The sequence below is a fragment of the Dermacentor albipictus genome, chromosome 1 (genome assembly GCF_038994185.2).
Source record: "Dermacentor albipictus isolate Rhodes 1998 colony chromosome 1, USDA_Dalb.pri_finalv2, whole genome shotgun sequence".
Lineage (NCBI taxonomy): Eukaryota > Metazoa > Arthropoda > Arachnida > Ixodida > Ixodidae > Dermacentor > Dermacentor albipictus.
Genome location: NC_091821.1, coordinates 219,841,128 through 219,859,709, shown reverse-complemented (window position 1 = coordinate 219,859,709; position 18,582 = coordinate 219,841,128). Strand labels below are relative to the sequence as shown.

At 46.4% G+C, this 18,582-nt stretch overlaps 1 protein-coding gene across 1 annotated transcript in view; it reads right to left on the bottom strand.

The window, feature by feature from the left end:
- Positions 1–17,426, bottom strand: part of LOC135897420 (E3 ubiquitin-protein ligase RNF31-like) — a 55,232-nt gene extending 37,806 nt beyond the window's left edge. Inside the window, exons 1-4 of the mRNA XM_065426032.1 lie at positions 17,219–17,426; positions 3,682–3,714; positions 3,392–3,598; positions 2,111–2,257 (exon numbers count right to left, since the gene is read on the bottom strand). Of these exons, the coding sequence (XP_065282104.1) occupies positions 2,111–2,257; positions 3,392–3,598; positions 3,682–3,714; positions 17,219–17,233 (402 nt within the window). The 5' untranslated portion in view covers positions 17,234–17,426. The remainder of the gene's footprint in view (positions 1–2,110; positions 2,258–3,391; positions 3,599–3,681; positions 3,715–17,218) is intronic.
- Between the last annotated feature and the right edge of the window lie 1,156 nt (positions 17,427–18,582).

Here is an 18,582-nt window from a genome sequence, read left to right as displayed (position 1 = left end):
TACGATTACTGCACTCTTTGGGGTGCATATTCGTCCCAAAACAATAATCGTCATCTGCCTTGCTTGAGTTTCCTTTCTTGAAGACGCTGCGCTATCTACTTTCCTGTCAAGAATGCTATGTCACGCCGATAACGTGCATGCCGTTCGGGATTTGGAAGTACCGGGCTCGCAGTGTTAAAGAAAACAAATACGGGCAAGACTAGGTGACGATTATTGTGGTACAAGATACGCCCCAAAGGGTCCAATTTTTTTTTAAGTTTTTAAAAACGAGAAAGTATTTGATGTCCAAAGTAAAATAAACATTTTGCGTGGAGTCCGCTTGGTAAAAAAGGCGTATTTGCATTATTGATACATGCAGTAATACTGTTACCAAATGGACATCTGGTCAACTAAGGAGCTTCTAAATGAGTAACTGCTAAACTTCTGAATGAGTTCTAAATTAGTTCTAAACTTCTAAATGAGTTCTCTATAGCACACCCTGGCAATGACAAATGAAAGAAGAGTACAGCACGCCACCGGACGCATTTAAAATGTTGTGCTCGTTGAAGGAGAGCATTAAAATAGTAGAGCACCGGACATTGCCTGAGAGCAATGAAAATGACGTAAGAACACATTAATTACTTAATTAGTTAATTAATTATCTAAACCGAGACAAAAATGTTTAAATGACAGAATGCCTAAAAGCAAGGCATTCTTATCGAATGACTAGAATTCATTGAGTATGTGTGTGTATGGGGAACTGGTGCCTCTGCAAAAAAGATATCGCGGCCCTCACGCAGCAGATCGAATCGTTCGGAACAATCCTCACTTTCGCCGACCTCCATCAATCGGGACAGCCTTCAATGTTGCTAAGCCTCATAGTTGAACACGGACGAATATTCGATAATATCGAATATTGAATTCTTAAATGAAATACTAATCGAATGGCAAGGACTATTTGATTCGCATTAAATCTATAGGGAGCCGCCTGCGTCAACCTAACGGTTGATCTTCAAGACATTAAATAAGGTTCATCATGCCATACCAAATCTAAATAAATGTAAGTGCCCTAAATTGACGCATTTGTACGGTGCATTGCCATTTGCACAATAAACGTTAAAACTGCGCTGAAATATAAAGCGCTGCGCTTAGCGTCGGGCGCGCGAAGGACGTGTAGTGCAGGCAAGCGCGTCGCAAATTTTTGCTTAAATAGAAATTGGCGAGCATCCCACCTCCTTGCTGATGTCGACATACACATACACTTTCTAAAGCTGAAAATTTAAGAGAAACTGACTTAAATTCGTTACAAGTAATACACAGCGATCTTTTTGTTTGTTTGTTTTTTCTTTTAATTTTTATAGGCGAACAACGTACGTGGGACGTCAGAGCGCTCGTCCTTTCCGTCCTTTCGCGCGAATCAGGCGTGCCACGTCTCACATACAACGTTGTATGTGGTATCCGTGCCGTTTTTATCCCGTCTAATTCGTCAATAAGATAAAGTGAATCCCTTTCAAATAAAGTTTATTCATTACTTTTCGTGCCCCTATTAATACGCTGATCGGCGATAAACAGAGGCATGCTTTGACGTAAAATATTTCAACAAATGTAGAGGGCGACGCAAGGGGCCTCATGAAAAATAAAATTCGAACTGAAAGGAGGCAGTCCCTAACATTCTCCTGAAAGCGTTATTTGTTCGCAGCACACAAATGTGCGAACTTCTTGCTTAGCTGGTTGCGCATGGGTTGCACATGGAAGCACATACTGAAGATGAGGCAGAATGTAATGTACTCGATTCACTTGTTCGCCGTCATCGCTGTGCACACGTAAAATGTAACAGCAGAATTGTTAACGTGTACACACAATTTTGAGCGGCCAAAACGAAAGAAAAAGAAAGAAAGAAAGAAAGAAAGAAAGAAAGAAAGAAAGAAAGAAAGAAAGAAAGAAAGAAAGAAAGAAAGAAAGAAAGAAAGAAAGAAAGAAAGAAAGAAAGAAAAAAAGAAAGAAAGAAAGAAAGAAAGAAAGAAAGAAAGAAAGAAAGAAAGAAAGAAAGAAAGAAAGAAAGAAAGAAAGAAAGAAAGAAAGAAAGAGAACAGCCCCACGGGCAAAGTCCGTGTTTAGTGTACGTACTTACCAACTTAAGATTGATGTTTTGCGGAACCTCCGCCGTGCATTCCATGCATGTCAGTTTTCCTTTATATGATTCTCCGTCAAAATGTGTCTTCAAGCAAACCGCACAGGCAGCGTGCCCGCAAGGTATCAATCTGTTTTGAGACAAGTCCTGAAAGTAGGGCGACAGTGTGAGCCAGGATGTGCCACCGGAAAGCACCTGAGACTGGTACATATATCGCTGCACAGGTAACCACGGCCGATTGTCAGGCACGAAAAACTGTTCCCAAAGATTGCGAAGACCACAATGAACGATGATCTTCAGCTTTCGCAGATGTCTTACACAGCTGCGAGGGCAGCGTCGAAAAGCAGGAGCGCGTTTGTGATACATTATTATACACGCGAGACCACAGGACGGAGGAATTACATAGCCACACGTACGGACTCGGTTGAAAATAGCCAAAAAAGACGCGGGCCCGACACGAACTGCTGATTAGCGCAGTTTCAAGGCGTACCGGACAACTGCGCACATACAATGGAATCTCGTTGATGCTACCTTCAAGGGAACCGAAAAAACGAATGTATCATCCGAAAATCGTATTATCCAAAGAAAGTTCCACAAAATACTGAAATAGACGTACTCGGTGCCAAACTCAATTGCAAAGGTTCGTGTGGCGTCAAGTGAACCCCAGCCGACGCATATTTTATTCAGCAACGTTGAACTAGCTAGTCAGTTTGTGCTGAACTTTTTTCTTTTCGGTATCAGTAAAAAAAAAGTTCATCTGGAAGTTAAATTAACAGGTCGCCATTTGCTATCTCGACTGAGCAGCGGCGACTCGCCAGTCGGTGTGGCCGCACTGCCGCTGAAGCATTTTACCGCCATCGGCGTGCTACGTGCGTTATTCCTCCAGTGTGGCTGGCGCTTAACAAGTTCGTGGGTCGATGGACTCATTTAAGCGAGGACACTGGAATTTAAAGCTATTATTTTAAGAAGGGCCAGTAAAAGCTCACTTCTAGAGTGGCATTATCCAATTTCAGGTGAAAACGCGATCAATATACCCGTATGCAAATACATTGCTCCTGTGGGAAGTTGGCCGGCAAAAGACAAACGTATCATCCCGAAAAACGTATTATGCAGAATCACATCAATAAGGTTCCACTGTTTACGTGGGGAAAATGAAGAAAAGCGAAAGAAGCGGTATATTAAACGATGCGGCAGACAGTCAGCTCTGGCACGATGGCTTATCAAAAGAAAGCCGCTTCTCGCGTCGTCGCAAGGTTTGACGAAAGCAAGACAAACTCTTACACTCTCCAGAACGATGTCACTGCACACCGTGCAATCAATGAAAACAGCAGTCTTGAGGAATGACAACGCGTGAGTGATCGACTTCTGCTTGCTGGCAGCGAGCAGCGCTTTGTCTTCATCCCAGCCCATTTTCATCAGTAGAACTGCCAAGATGCCGACGTCAATGCAGCGCACTTTTCCATCGTTGGTGAACTTTCGAGCATTTGCCTGCAAGAATATTTGGTATATAATTACGCTTAGTCGCGCTTAACGCCACAAAATAAGTACAAAGCAATGACTTTTTCTCTCACCGTAATTATTCCCGCCATGCGTTTCATTTGTGCCTGCAAGAAGAAAAAGCACACTTTTGCTGTCAAATCGGCGCTACGTTATAGATCGCGCGTCAAAAGAACGAAATATAACAAGTTCGGACAAGTTCGCGAAACAGCTTCCTTGTTAGAGAAGGAAATGCAACTGACTTCTTAAATGGCTTGAGGTTTTATGTAAAAGAGTAACAGCGCAAAGAGACGAGTGAACAAGCTGCACGAACAGAGCAGAGCATGGCGGCCAACGTCCTTCCTGATCCTCGGTTTGAAATACAACACTTAATTGTGAGTTGCGGCAGCTACGCAAATAAGGGGACGCGCATACCGGTACTTCGAACCTCACAGACACTCTGCACCGCAGCGCCCTGTGGGCGCGCCGTATATCGCAAATCGGCAGTAGTGCCAGAAGCATTCTATTGGATGCATGCCGTTGAAATTCGTACTTCTATAGAGAAACGCGTCCAAGAAGATGTTTACCGAATGCCGAGACGACGACCGAGAAGCCGCGCGCAACAGGGAGAAACGCACACGCGAAATAAAAGAGAGGGAGCAAAAGGTCGGGGAACCTCCGCGCTCCAACCGGAACATTTGCCACCAGCTATAGTCGGATACAACTTTAGAAAAAAGGGGGCGTTTGCTCCTCCGAGGCGGATGCACACGAGCATCCACCAATGGGCGTGCACTCTGGACCGACGTCATGCGCCGGACGGCCGGTGACTTCGCCGCTTCGGTCATCTGGGCGGGGCCTCCCCTTTTTTCTAAAGTTGTATCCGACTATAGTGTGTCTCACTTATACGGGGTAATAATTTTAAAGTTTTCCGGGATTTTTAAAACTCGCCTGTGGCAGACAGCACAATTTTTCTCACTGAGCTAGATTATTCGAAGAGACGGCCATTACTAGCACGATAAATCAATGCACATTTTCAACTAATTGACAAGAATGAACTAATTAACTTAATTACTTTATGGCACAAATTCCAATTTATGAAGTGTAGCCGGTGAGTCTGCAAGACGTAGCCACTTGAAAATAATCTACAGGATAACACCACTTGCCCTCGCGTCGGCGGTGGCATATACGGGTTGGAAAGGAGCCGAAAGGAGAGAAAGAAAGCAGGAACAGGTAACAGACAGGGCGTTCCAATTACATGTGTTCACACAGGCCCGTCGATCTCAAGAAGCGCACTGGAGGCTGTTCGTCCAACTGGTTGAACAGCACGGACAGCGACTGTCTCAGCACACTGTACTGCGGGCACTAGTACAGACCATGAATTGTTTCCTCATCGCCGCAATCACCTGAAAACTGTCTGCACAACCAAACTGTTGATGTTCTACATACTATAAACGCGCTCGCACGCAGAGTCCAACAATCAGGCTAAATTGGTTAAGCGAGTCTAGCGATTAGCACAGAGTGATACAATCTGTATTTAACAGACCCACGCGTGCATAAAGCGCATCTTTAACTGCGTCGAAACTGATCGCTCGGTCACGTGAGCCGCCCCACACCAAACAGTCAACTCGCTATGGTCACACCACCAGTGAACGGGTATGCTACACGCCCGTCCGGAAGCTAGAGGGGCTCCGACATCTCGGTGCATCGGTGCCTGCACGAAAGCATGTGCGGGATTTGATCACGGTTGCGTATGCCGACAAAAGCGAATGGTAGATGCGGGAATTCAGCTGTAGGCTCAGCTTGATGGAGGTGAGGGGCTTGATGGTGAAACGGACGACCCGGCATATTTTATAGCGAAGCTTTCTGCGCCTCCTCCGTGGCGTTTGCTTCGTTGGTTTGCCGTGCAAAGTAGATTGACAAAATACTTCCAGTGAGCGCACCTCTGGTCTGCGTAGCAAAATATAAAAACTGTGCATATAGAACTGAAATTACAAAGAAGGACAATCATCCGTCACCGGCTCTGAAGCAACTGACATTCCCATTATTGCACTGTAGACATATCATGACCGCATACATATACACGGTTTTTTTTTAATTTTTAGCTGCACCAAATTTTTTAAATTAGAAAAGTATAAATCACAGCAACGTCATGTTTACCATTCGAGTGTACAGATTGGCAGCCTCTAGATAAAGAGCACCTTCCGCAATTACGTGCGTGATTAACGAAGTTACGGTAATTAACTTTCTAATTATCAACAATAGATGGTGACAGCAAATGAGTACTTTGGGGCCCTTCCTCGACATTACCTATCCCAACGATTCAATTTTGAATGGCGGATTTCATGTGGGAGCTACGCGAACAATTATTTCCCCTTGGCAAGCTCCTTGAAACTGAAACTAGCTGGAAAAGGATACTCGGACTGTGGCCACACCCGTCACTGGCATAAAAAATTGCCTGTGGCTTAGCTCTGGTTAACTCTAGTTGAATTGCGAAAGCAAGAGCTGCATGGCTACACTTCTGGCGTCTCTTGAGCGCCTTGTCTCTTCCTCGCTTCGTTCTGTCGTTGTTGCGTCTCTTTCGCGCTCTCCATAATGACTAAATACACTGGGGCGAAGCGCATATATATATCACGCGAGGCGACACCTCTCCCTCTTAAAGTCCCTTATCCGTGACTAAAGTCCCTCAATCATTTAAAAGTACCGCCAGGCTTTGATCCAGCCGACAACGCCTGCGATAGGCTGATCAGTGACATGTGACCTTGCTCCGCCCCTTTGCCGCCATGAAAGTTCCTGCGCGCCGGGCGAAGAGCGCGCGTTTCGCCTGTTGTGCTTGGCACATCGCTGCGATAATTTCGTTCCGGGAGGTCCGAAATGCATTGTTGCTGTGCGGTTGGGTGCCGAAACCGGACGAAGGATGGCAAGAAGTTATTTTGCATCGCGCGCGGCAACCAGAACCTAACCAGACGAAAAGTATGGTTACACAGAATTGCACGGACGGACTTTGAACCGCCGGTAACAGCACGACTATGCGAGGCAAGTAACATACAACAATACAAAGGTGCCATAGAAAGTATACACGTGCGTGTGTCGAGCGGTGATAGTATTTCACTCACGTGCATGAATGTTGAGGGCCGAAGTTTGTGGAGATTATTTATTTTAGTTCGCTGTGAGCCCGCTGAATAGATCGGCATGACCTATAGATGCGAAGGACCGAAATGCCTTGTTGCTGTGCGGATGGGTGCCGAGATCAGACGAAGGACGACAAGAAGTTATTTTGCATCCCGCGCAGCAAACAAAACCTAACCAGAAGGTATACTTCTGGTTGCATAGAAATGGACGGAAAGACTGAACCGTCGGTAACTGCACGACTATGCGAGGAAAGTAACGTAGAGCGATACGAAGGCGCGAGAGAAAGTATACACCTGTGTGCATGTGCAAAGCTGCAGTATTATTTCATTCGCGCGCATGAATGTTGACGGCCGAAGTTTGTGGAGATTACTGATTTTAGTGCATTACGAGCCCGTTGACTTAGCAAGTGCAGTATAACCTAGCATGCAAGTAAATAGTGGGGCAGAAACGCATTAACTCGCTGACAAATATCCGCATTGCGCTACGTGCAATAAAAAATAAAATTCAGCAGCGAATTCTACTTTTACACTTTCCTGTGTTTGTGCGCGCGTTGGTAACTGCGCTTTACAACATGCCCAAAATGTAATTTCCAATATCCTAATCGTATTTTGTGCATTGCATATGTGAATAAATATATTGCTAAGTGCCTGCATTACTCTGTTTTTAAAAACAAATACTGCATAGCCACAGCTACTGGCCGTCAAATAATAAAGCGTAATACAGTATATCAAAGTACATTACATACAGCTGCGAGCTCGTTCCTTCCAAGTTTCCCTTACACTCGAAGATGTTTCAGTAATCGGCAATGCCATTTTACTGATGAAAAACACACAACTGCAAATGAACATAAGAAAAACGCCACAAGCGATACGCGGATTGCCAGCAAAACAGAGTGCAGTAATAGCTCGGTCAATCCGCGTGCGTTTCGTATAAGGGCCCTCTAATTCTTACGGGGATTAAGCGGTGCACGGAGGCGAAAAGGGATAAACACAACAATGCGCGTCATGATTCGAGTTTACGCGGCGACGTCGCACGGTTCACGAGAACAGTCAACCACATTCACACGCGCGCACACACTACGCTCGATGTTGGTGTGCCGCGAGATCAGATCGCGCTGGCAGCCCCAACACGATCGAGGAGACACGCTGACACGATCCATACCGCCTCTTCATCATGTCACGACAGTTGCACTGGCTCGTAGCATTGAACCACAAGACACAGCAGTCGTCGTGTAATCGCTACACGACAGACACACTCAGCGACAAGAAGACTGTTGGCGCACTCGTTTCCACAAACACACAGGATGTTGTTTAGTTGCCGTGAGGGTCGCGCGCTTTGAGAATCGCACGTTTGAGCGAAGTTATGTCGAAAGTTTTCCGGTCCAAGCGACTGTCAGCCTTCATTTTTACACGACTTCTTCGTTCAGTGCAACCGCTATGTGTACGCAGCACACTTACATGCAAAAGATTTCACAGAGCATACGGGATTAAGCGTAAGCAATCACCAAGGCTCGCGCGGCGATTGAGCGCAAGCGAACGAAATGTAAACACGCGGAATCGAGGCGATCAAGCCCTCATTACGCTCTCTTGAGCTATTTTCTTGGAGTACTCATTTGAAATTAAAGGACTAAATTTAGCAGTTCGGGTCCTTCTTTCGTTTTTCGCCGCAGTCGGGCACCAGAAGGTTTTATTTCCGCGCGTATGCAGATATTTTTTCACCTCACGAATGCCGCGGCGCCGCGGTTTAGCGTGGGCGCCGTCTGCTACAGGAACTTCCTAGGTGGCGCGCGCGGCAGATGGCGCTACCTTGCAAATTATAGAGGGACCTTATCCGTGACCGCCTCCTCGCGCCATCTGGTAGCGACACACGGAGTATGGTGCGCGCGGAAACTTCCTGTTGATTGCTTCTCAGCTGGATTTCTTTTTAATATTTGCTGTCAAGTTGGGGGTGTGGCCCTTACAAGGGTGCGGCTTTTCCACGTATTTATACGGTAAGAATTTTCCTTCGAGTCATTGTCTCATACTTCGCTATCACTAATACTGCTTCTTTCCGGCGAAATCGCGGCCTCTTTTTTTACTGTGAGACCGAATATAAGCCCTGATGCGCATGAATGCTATTGATTTTGATTTCGAGTGAATCCGGCTTGGCCCCTTTTCGATGACGGAGTGAATTATATACAGGGTGTTTTACTTAACTTGAACCAAGGATTTAGAAAAGTTGTTAACCGCAACTGAATGAAACCAAAGACACGGTTTCCCGTCATGTGGCGCTCCTTAGGGTATTTTTATACTGCGCTTCATTGGTTAACCGTGATCAATTATGCAAATTTGTAATATTCATTTTACGGCCGAGTGTGTTTCGTTACGTTGTAGAGGGGTTCAGAAACGACCGATGTTTTTTGCAGCAACGTACAGTCGCGGACAGAATAAAATGGACCATGGGATCTCCGCAAACGTTCAATTCCCGAGCAGTCTGTAGCAGTAATCAGTAAAACTGCCCACGACAACGTTGTTAGCATATTCTAGTCGAGGTCCAAAATGCAAATACCAGATTGCGTTGAGGTTCCGGAGATATTCAGCTTTTTCTTAGATTTCATGGTCCGTAATATTCTGTCCGCGACTGTACGTGCTGCGTGGCCATTTGTTCCGGCGTTTAAAGAAAGCCCGCGAAATATAAGTACCACGTGAGCTGCGCTCATGCGCTACCGTATTGCCAGCGCACTCAGCCGTGTCGTGCGAGCCGTAGCGCACTGATCGAGGGGCCACGACTGTGCATCGCTTTCACGTGTGCCACCGTCAAACTAGCTGGCTTGTTTGACGGTGGCACACGGAAAGGAAGCACAGTCGTCCCTGATAAGAGATAGGCTCGACGCACGGTTGAGTGCGCTGGAATACGATCGCGCACGAGCGCAGTCACGTGGTTTTAATTCATATTTCGCGGGCTTTCTTTAAACGCCGGGAATAATCACCACGCAGCATGTACGTTGCCACGAAAAAATTGGATTAGTCGTTTTGAAATGCCCTCTACAACGTACCGAAACGCACTTGGCCCTAAAGGGAATATTAAAAATTTTGCATAATTGATATTAGTTAATTAGGCGCAATATAAAAAAAATATCCTAAGAAGCGCCATATGAGGGCAAACCATAAGTCGGTTTCATTCAGTTGCGGTGAACCACTTTTTTTAAATCCTTGGTTCAATTTACTTGGAACACCTTGTATATATTCATAACCTCTGCATGCAAGTGGCGATGTTTCGATTTCTAATGACTGTTGCAAGTTTTTAGAAGAGTTTTTTTTTTTTTCATGAGTCGTTAGCATGCACTGCCTACTGCACAGAGAAGCAATACTGAGACACTTATCGTTCACGTGCATTTGACAAGCCATTGATAAAAGACTCTGCAGAAGGGGTCACCTAAGTCTGCAGGTTTTTTAGGCTAAAAAAAAAATGGCACGCAATGCAATTTGAAACGAGGTGAACACACTACAACATATCCATTCTCTAGGCATAGCTACCCATACCATAAAATTTATTGTTAGCTTGCTACCTCTTTCTCTTTTCAAAACAAATTTTGTCCTATGTACGTATGCAAATATTTTGTGTTTGTGCATGGTGTTTCACAGTTAAAAGTAAAAGAACTGGCTGCAGCTTAGCTCAGCTAACCCTGGATATGCAATGCGAAAGCTTGGTTTAGCCTGGTTAAGTCTTGGTTTCACTTGCTTAACCTTTGCTTTAAATGCAATTATTATATTTAGGTATACAATCATCGTTAAGCCAGGTAAGACGGCTGTGCCTAGATTAGTGGCTAGACTGACTGATTAGGCTTGGGTAGACAAGCATTGTTCGACGGCGCGACGCCTGTCATGTCACAGGGAAAGCGCAAGTGCTAGACATGCAAAGAGACGCTGCGAACATGCGCAGCGTCGAAGCACGAACGGACAGGGCGTGAACGCGGTCGCTACATATTGATCTCGACGGTGCGACGCCTGCTGCATTCCGGACCCTCTCCAGTGAAGCAGCTCGCCGGGCGATATCTGCGGGGTGGTCACACGTCGCTTGGCGACGACGGCTGAAAGCCTCCCGCTCCCACGCAACGCTCGGAGAAGACGACCCGGCCTCGCTTTCATCTATGGCCAGCTCGCACCGACTAGGCGAGCGCGGCGCCCCTCTTAGCCAGGCCAACACCACCCTATAGGTGGTGTTGGCCAGGCACGTGGCGAGTCACGTGGTCAGACGGCGACCCAGCTGCGGAGAGCACATGCGCCAAGCCGGCAGCGGCGGCGGAGCTCGGCGCGGCGAGTCACGTGATGCACTGCCAAGGCTACGTCGCAGCTGCGGTCAAATGCAGGTCAAATAGCTGATGACGGCGAAACTCTGCTCGATGCGGTTAGTAAACGTTTCGCGTTAAAAATGAAGTGAGGAAATACGGATGAGATAGCCGCCGCTGGTGCTTCTAATGCGGTTGTCCTCTTACTGCCAGGATTTGCAGAAATAAAGTTAAAGTATGAATTAAAAGCTGTGCACGTTGCACCGACAATGACGCAGTGAGCGCTTAGCCGCTGTAAAATTTTAAGGGGGAAAGGATAGAGGCAGTTCAAAAGAAATCGCAAATGATGTGGGTAACAAAACTGGTAATCACCTTCTGGGAGGTGGGGGGGCAGAGGGAAAACTTCGGAGGTTGCTCGTGAACCGGAGTCCCCTCCCCCCCCCCGTACGTATGTATAATTCAGATCCTTTTTTATTTTCATTTTCTTTTTTTCTTTTTTTACAACGGAGCTGTTATACGCTATGTTCTATCGGTTAGAGCGTAGGCAAAAAATAGTAGGCGACCCTAATCGTTGACTAGGTGTCTTAGTATCACTCACACCTCGGCGTTGGTGTTCTTTAGATTAACTTTAGGCGAACGCAACGCACGAACCGAACGCGGAGGCAACTGTTTTCCATTAATTAGCCGGTTAAATATCATGCCACCTTGTGTGTGATGTCATTATTGACGTCATTACTTCCGCTTTCTAGTTCCGCGTTTCCAGGAATTTCGCGAAAGCCGTGCTCAGGTGGCAGGTCTCTAAAATCTATGATTCTGTGCTTTGGTGTGCGGTAATCAGTGATTTATAACTAATTTTAATAATTCCAGATATTTCAGTAACTCAACTTGTAACTAAACGTATGCTCTGATGTCATATCTATAATGAAACCCGCGAATTTTGTACTCGACTATTTTTTTCTTTTTTTTTCTCTCATTTTCAATCTCCTCCCCGGTCGTCTCATGAGGTGAACCGGAAGCGCTGCGCAAGGAACAAAGAGTGCCAAACGACGCTCGTGCCACTGAAGAGGTGGCGGCCACCCCAGAGCTAAAAGAGCTAAAGCATAAAGCAAAACCGTATCGCCGGGTGCGCCCCGGGAACCGCGAGAAGTGTCAAAACATAGTGGGACAAAAAGAATATCGTAATAAAAAAAGGTAAAACAGGAACCGACACTGTTTAGTATGGATTGCTGTTTGACGTCACGGACTCTAGAGGCAATTAAACCACGTAATCTTATCTCAGTTCCATTCCACCCGTGCAATGGGTAGGCCGCGTGCGGCGAGGCCTGCGGAAGAAGAGCACGCTTACGAAGAACACCGTTGTGGACAGAAGCGGGTATGCGCGGAGCGACGGCTGGTGGCACGTAATACGGACGGAGATAGTGGCGCGAACGCCAAACGTATGCACCTTTGGTTAGTTCACCCCTATACTGACTGCACTGCTATCGTAATTGTGGGTGATTCCGCCATAGACGTGTCACGGCCACACGGAAAGTGGTTCGTGGCGTTTCTCTTGGAAAGGTTCGGCACTCAATGTTACACAAGTATCACAGTGTGCCCACGACGCGTCATAGCTCGTGTATAGACCTCACATTGGCCAAGAACCTTTCCAGTGTCCCCACAGAGCCACTGGCCGTATGTCAGCGATCATAAAGCGATAGTCACGTTAATGACCAAATAATAAATCCAAAAAAGCAAACAAAAGAAGGTTAATATAAAAAAAGCATTGAGTATGCAATTTGATAAAACAAAAGAAATCGTGAGAAAACGAAATCTATGGTGGTATGCGTCTTATTTTCAATCAACATATTTATTATTAACATTTATCACCATATATACAGCTCCGCTGGTCATCGACCACACAGAGTGGAATGGCTGTGAATTCTTTTTTTCACTTTCGCCGTTAGATTGTCTGAAATCACAAATGCCCTTCTTTTGGCGCTGCGCGCTAAAATGAATACATCCTTGGAGAAACAGCGAATCGGTGAAACATCGTAAACTATGCAGTCGCGAAATCGGTTCCTAGAACGATTCCGGAAGATGGGAGCACTGAACGCGTGCACGAGTACTCTTCAGTGCACCATAATCACTTTCGCACGTGGAAGAGCCGCACACATACGCGGCAAGTTCATTTTTCCAGGGGGAGGGGGGATCAGCTTACTGAACCCTATTCGCATATATATATATATATATATATATATATATATATATATATATATATATATATATATATATATATATATATATATATATATATTCGTTTAATTTCTACGTCACATTTATCTGTCTCGAGGCCTGACCACGTTGATAACAAAATCCCCTTGATGACGCGGGCGAAGCGCCAGTCTGACCACATACGAAGCGCGAAAAGCAATGCCAAAGATAGAATGTTTCAAAATCCCGGCTCTGCTCGCACCGCATCGAAAGAGTGCGCGCGCAGCTATATTTCGCGCCAGAAACTTGCTTCGGACCAAAGCCAAATTAAATTGACGGTTTTATTTTTCATGAGAATGTATACCTGCTGCAAAAAAGCTCGCGGCAAAAAATAAAAGCGAAATAAAGAGACAGGGAAGCGACCCACGTGTACAGGAATGGCAAAACCGATGCGTTAAAGTAAGTAAATGTGCCACTTCTAGATGAGCCGTATTGGGAATTGGGACGTCTGCACAAAAAAGAGAAAAAGAAAACCATCAGATTTCAGTGGCCCTTGTTATCTGTGAATTCGTAAGCGCCGTTGAACACCAGCTGCTACCTAGAGAGCGTGTTCGAATAGGTGTCTTACTGCAGCTACGCACCACTGAGTCCGCTTTATCACATATTCAGTGGCGTTCTTGATGACCAACGCTGAAATTCTACGGCAGACATCCATTATCCTTGCCTTGAGCTAACTTCACGTCGTCGTCTCGATGATGTAAAGAAGATCTTTCACATAACCCTACAGAAAGAAATCGAGTGGAGCGAGATCAGGTGACCTAGCCGGCCAATTTACAGGCCCGTGCCCTCTAATCTATTGCGCATGAAAAGTCGCACCCAGCCAGATTCGTGCTCGGCTGCTGCTGTGTGCTGGCACCCCATCTTGCTGATAACACAGAAATGGAAGACGTGACAGCGGGCCTTCGCTGAGAAAGTCATCCAACAATCCTTCAAGGAATTCGTCCACGTAATGCTATCCAATCAGTGTGTGATCGAAGGACCGATTATAGCACCGGCGTAAATTCCTCGCCACACATTGAACGACCACTGGTATTCGTGCCGGGTGCGCTTTACCCAATGTGGATTGGAGTCTCTACAATAATGTGCATTATGCAAATTTAAATGGGCGTTTCTGCAAAGACTGACTTATCTGTGCACATGATGTTGCTCAAGAAGTCCGGTGACTCATCGGCTTTTGTGAGGAACCGATTAAAGAAATCTAGACGATTCTGCAGGGCCCTATCTACCAAGCATTGATGCTGCTTAAGGTGGTACGAGTGAAAGGTCGAGCGATTTAGAATCCTCCAAGCTGATGACGTTTAAATTGGTACCTGGGCGGGCACGTCCCGCACGCTATAGGGTTTGAGGCCATAAATGCTAGAACATCCGTGCGTAGGCCAAGACTCAAAGATGAAGTCATCCGCCGCTGTTTCTGGAAGCTGCCGGTTTGTCTCAGGTTTTCATTATTTCTGATGATAGTCGATGCATTTGGTCTACCGTCACATCTCCATGGCTGATATACATATTTGCAGCCTTCCTCTTGTTGCCACTTGCAGATACCAAGGCAAGGATTATGTTTACCTTCTGCTCATTAGAGAAACACATGGCGAAGTGGAATAAACAAAACGCACTTTTAAACCTTCGCACTGATATCAATTCGCTTTTGTAGTGATATTTTTTGTGTCAAAAAAAAACAAAACAAAAACATCCGTGCACTTTTTCTACGCTAAGACAACAGCTATCAGTTTGTTCCCAACTAACATCAAACGCGACGCGTTACTTTGGCCGAGGCGCAGCAGATAAGTCACCAGCTCGATCACGATGTTTTTTTCTTTATTTTCTTTATTTCGTTCTGGCTAACTGAGAGGGAGCCTATTCGAGGGCGCTGCTTGATGATGCGGGTGGGAGCGCAGTCACATGGTATACTTCAGGTTTCGCCGGGTTTATTAGTGGGAAAAAATTTGTACGCAATCAGTACGAGGTAAGGTGCGCCTACAGATGCCTCATTGACACTTTTATAATTAGGATAGTACCTCTCGTGTTAGATAATTATCTACACTTACCTAAATAAATCTCAGTAACGAAAAAATTACTGGCTGCTACTACACTGTGCTGGAAACAATATGTTTTCTTCGAGTAACACAATTGCATATTTTTTTTTTAATCGTGGTGCATCATGGTTACTTGGGACGCCCTGTCTAGATAACCTCTGCATGCAAGTGACGGTGTTTCCATCCCTAATAAATGTTGTAACTCATTGGAAGAGTTTCTTTTTTTCCACGAGTCGTTGGCATGCTTACACATTTACGCGCACTTCACACGCCATTGATAAGACTCTGACGAAGGGGTCACTGAAGTCTGCAGGCTTTTTTAAGGGTCAAAAAAGCACGGAAAGCAATTTGAAACAAGGTGAACACACAACATATTCATTCTCTAGGCATAGGCTATCCATACCCTTGGAAATAATTGTTAATTGGCTACCTCCTACTCTTTCGAAAATATAATAAACTTTGTCCTGTGTATATATTTAAATATATTGTGTATGTAGTGACCGGCCGTTCACTCCGCAACAACCTCCAGTCACGGATAACGTGATTATGGGAAACGGGCCGACGGACTCGAACAGGTTGTTCTCAATTATGGATGCTGTATGGCCACCACTGGAGTACCCCGGTCAGGAGAGGTTTGGCAATTAGCAACGATACGGTCCTTCACCTGTCAGCCGCTCAAATTGGCACGTCCACGCCGGAGACGCGGTCAGTGCAAGGATACGGCCCTTCACCTGTCAGCCGCCCGAATTGGCGCGTCCACGCCGGAGACGGGGTCAGCGTGCTATCCCCCATCCCCTGTTTGTGGCCAATGATGTACGTGCAAGTGTTTTCGACGAAGCTCCCATCGGAGAGAAAGAGCAACAAACCTCGAGATTGGCAGGACCTGAGGTCATCGGTCTCCTGACGCCGGATCGGGGGAGGCGACTGGACAGTGACCACGCATGAGATAAAAAGAGCGACGGGCGCCTGCAGTGATCGGCTGCTACAATTTCTTCATGAGCTTCTTCTGTAATACTTTGAATTTTCTTGTAAATATGTAAATATAAACTCGTGTGTAAAACGTCTTGGATATCGGGCCCAACCCGACTTTCCCTTACCCCTCCCTAATCAGAGTAGATTCCACATCTTCGGACCCCCAGTGGCAACAATATGCATGGTGTTTACAGTGCATATTTAAAACAATGTTGAAGTGAGAAAGTACGGATGAGCCAGCCGCCGCTGATGCTTCTAATGCGCTTGCCATCCTATTGTCAGGTTTTAAAGAAACAAAGCGAAATTATGAAACAGAAGCCGTGCACGTCCGCGCCAACAATGATGCAGTAAGTTATTATCCCCAATAAAATTTTAGGTGGAAAGGTAAAGGTAAGTGAAACGAAACCTCAAATGATGTGGGTGACAAAAGCGGTAATGACACGTTATGTGCGTGTGTGTAGGGGGGGGGGGGGGGGGGGCTCGGGCCCCGGAGCCCCTCCCCTACACCCCGCAGTCGACGCGTATACGGCCGCACAGTTTGAACTAACAAGCAGTTGCAGTAAACGTGCGAACGCTTCTTGTGAGGCATAGTTTCGGATGCATTCAAAGCAAGCCTCGACAAAATTTCGCCAAACTGATAAAACACTTCCGCTTTTGCGAGCTGTCAGTGCCTCGCTGTGAACAGTGCCGCCACCTTGCTTTCTTCTAATATTACTGCTATTATTGTTATGTTATTCTCCGCTCTCTTTCTTTCCGTCGAAGACGAATTAATTTTGGAAGACACGTATTAAAGCACATTTACGCCCCATTAACAAGCAGCCGAATTGCCGAAACAGGCATAGTATGCACGCCGCGCAAAGGTCAAGGCTAGGAAAACAAAGGGCCTATGCGCTGGAGTCATTCGGCAGACTTTCTAGAACAGCCTAACTCCAGACACATCGGCAGGCAATATGGCAAGAAAGAAAAGAAGGCGGCCACGCTCACATTTGAAGGCTCCATCTTGCTTGCGCGACTACGAACGCTTCCCGAAGCAGGACGACAATGCTCGCGGCCGGAGGAAGGCAACGCCGCCCATGCGCTACGTTAGGCTGCGAGGATAAGATAAGGTGGGGAGCTGGGAGCAGCCGCCGCTTGGAACGCGACGTGCAGATACGGAGCTGCGTGGTCGGCATAACTGTGGGCTGTGGCGTGAGCGGGCGAGTGGATCGCACCGCCAAGCGCTCACAAATAGCGTGCAATGTGACGATGTAGTACTGCGGGCGCATGCACTGACAAAGGGCGAGAATGACATGGGACACAGCGCTATAGTAATTAAACTGTTGTTTAAAGAAATGTAGGCCATGCTCATCCATCAACATATTTTTTTTTATACGATTGTTCGGTAATTCGTGGGCGACGCATGTTAGCGGCGTTAGTCCGTTAGCCTCGCAAATGTTCACATTAGCTTCGTGACACGTATACGACACTGCCCACTGCGTCGCCGGTTTGGCTAGCTTCGGTACTTGGCGACCTCCCGTTGACTACCTGCGGTATAGCTATGTCTAGCTTTTAAAAAAGCTACCGATTTTGCTTTAGCGAGATTTTTTTTTTTTTGTATAACACTGTACAGCTTTACATCAAATACGCTCGAGCATGTGCCGTGCATATTCATCACCCGCTTTCCGAAGTTTTTCCAAACCCAGGGCCGACCACGGGATTAGATAAATCAGAAAAATATCATTTACGAAGATTACAAACCATGTCGTTTAATAACCCAGTCAAGCTACATGCTATTGAGCCACAATCCTTTTCGGCCGAGTGTAAATTCTGCGGGCAGAAAGCAGGTTTGTACCATGTGGTATGGGCCTGCCAGGCTAATAGCGCCTTAGAGACTATACAACAGCCAACGTGGGAAGGATGGGAGGCAGCGCTGTCCAGGCGGGGTATTCTGTAAGGGTCCACCTAGTGGACTGCCCATTTCGGCCGCTCCTGATCGGATGCAGCTGTACGAGAGTGGAGGACGCGAGCGTCCCTAGCCAATCAGCAGTGGCCGAAATGGACAGTCCACTAGGTGGACTCTTATAGAATACCCACCCAGCTCAACCCTCGAGGACCAGCGAGCCCTCGTGGAAAGAGCCAGGGCGGCGGCCTTAGCCAACGGAATTCCGGAATAAGAATCCGACCATCCATCTCCTAACTCCCCTCCCCTTTTCCTGTCAATAAAACGTTTTCATCGTCATCAATGCGGCGCCTTTAACAGTTTATGTGCAATACACTGGTCCGCTGCTTCGCCTCTCTGTATCGTACAAAAAAAAACAGAACAAAAGCAATGAGGAGAAACGAGAAACAACATGTACAGCTCTTCTTGC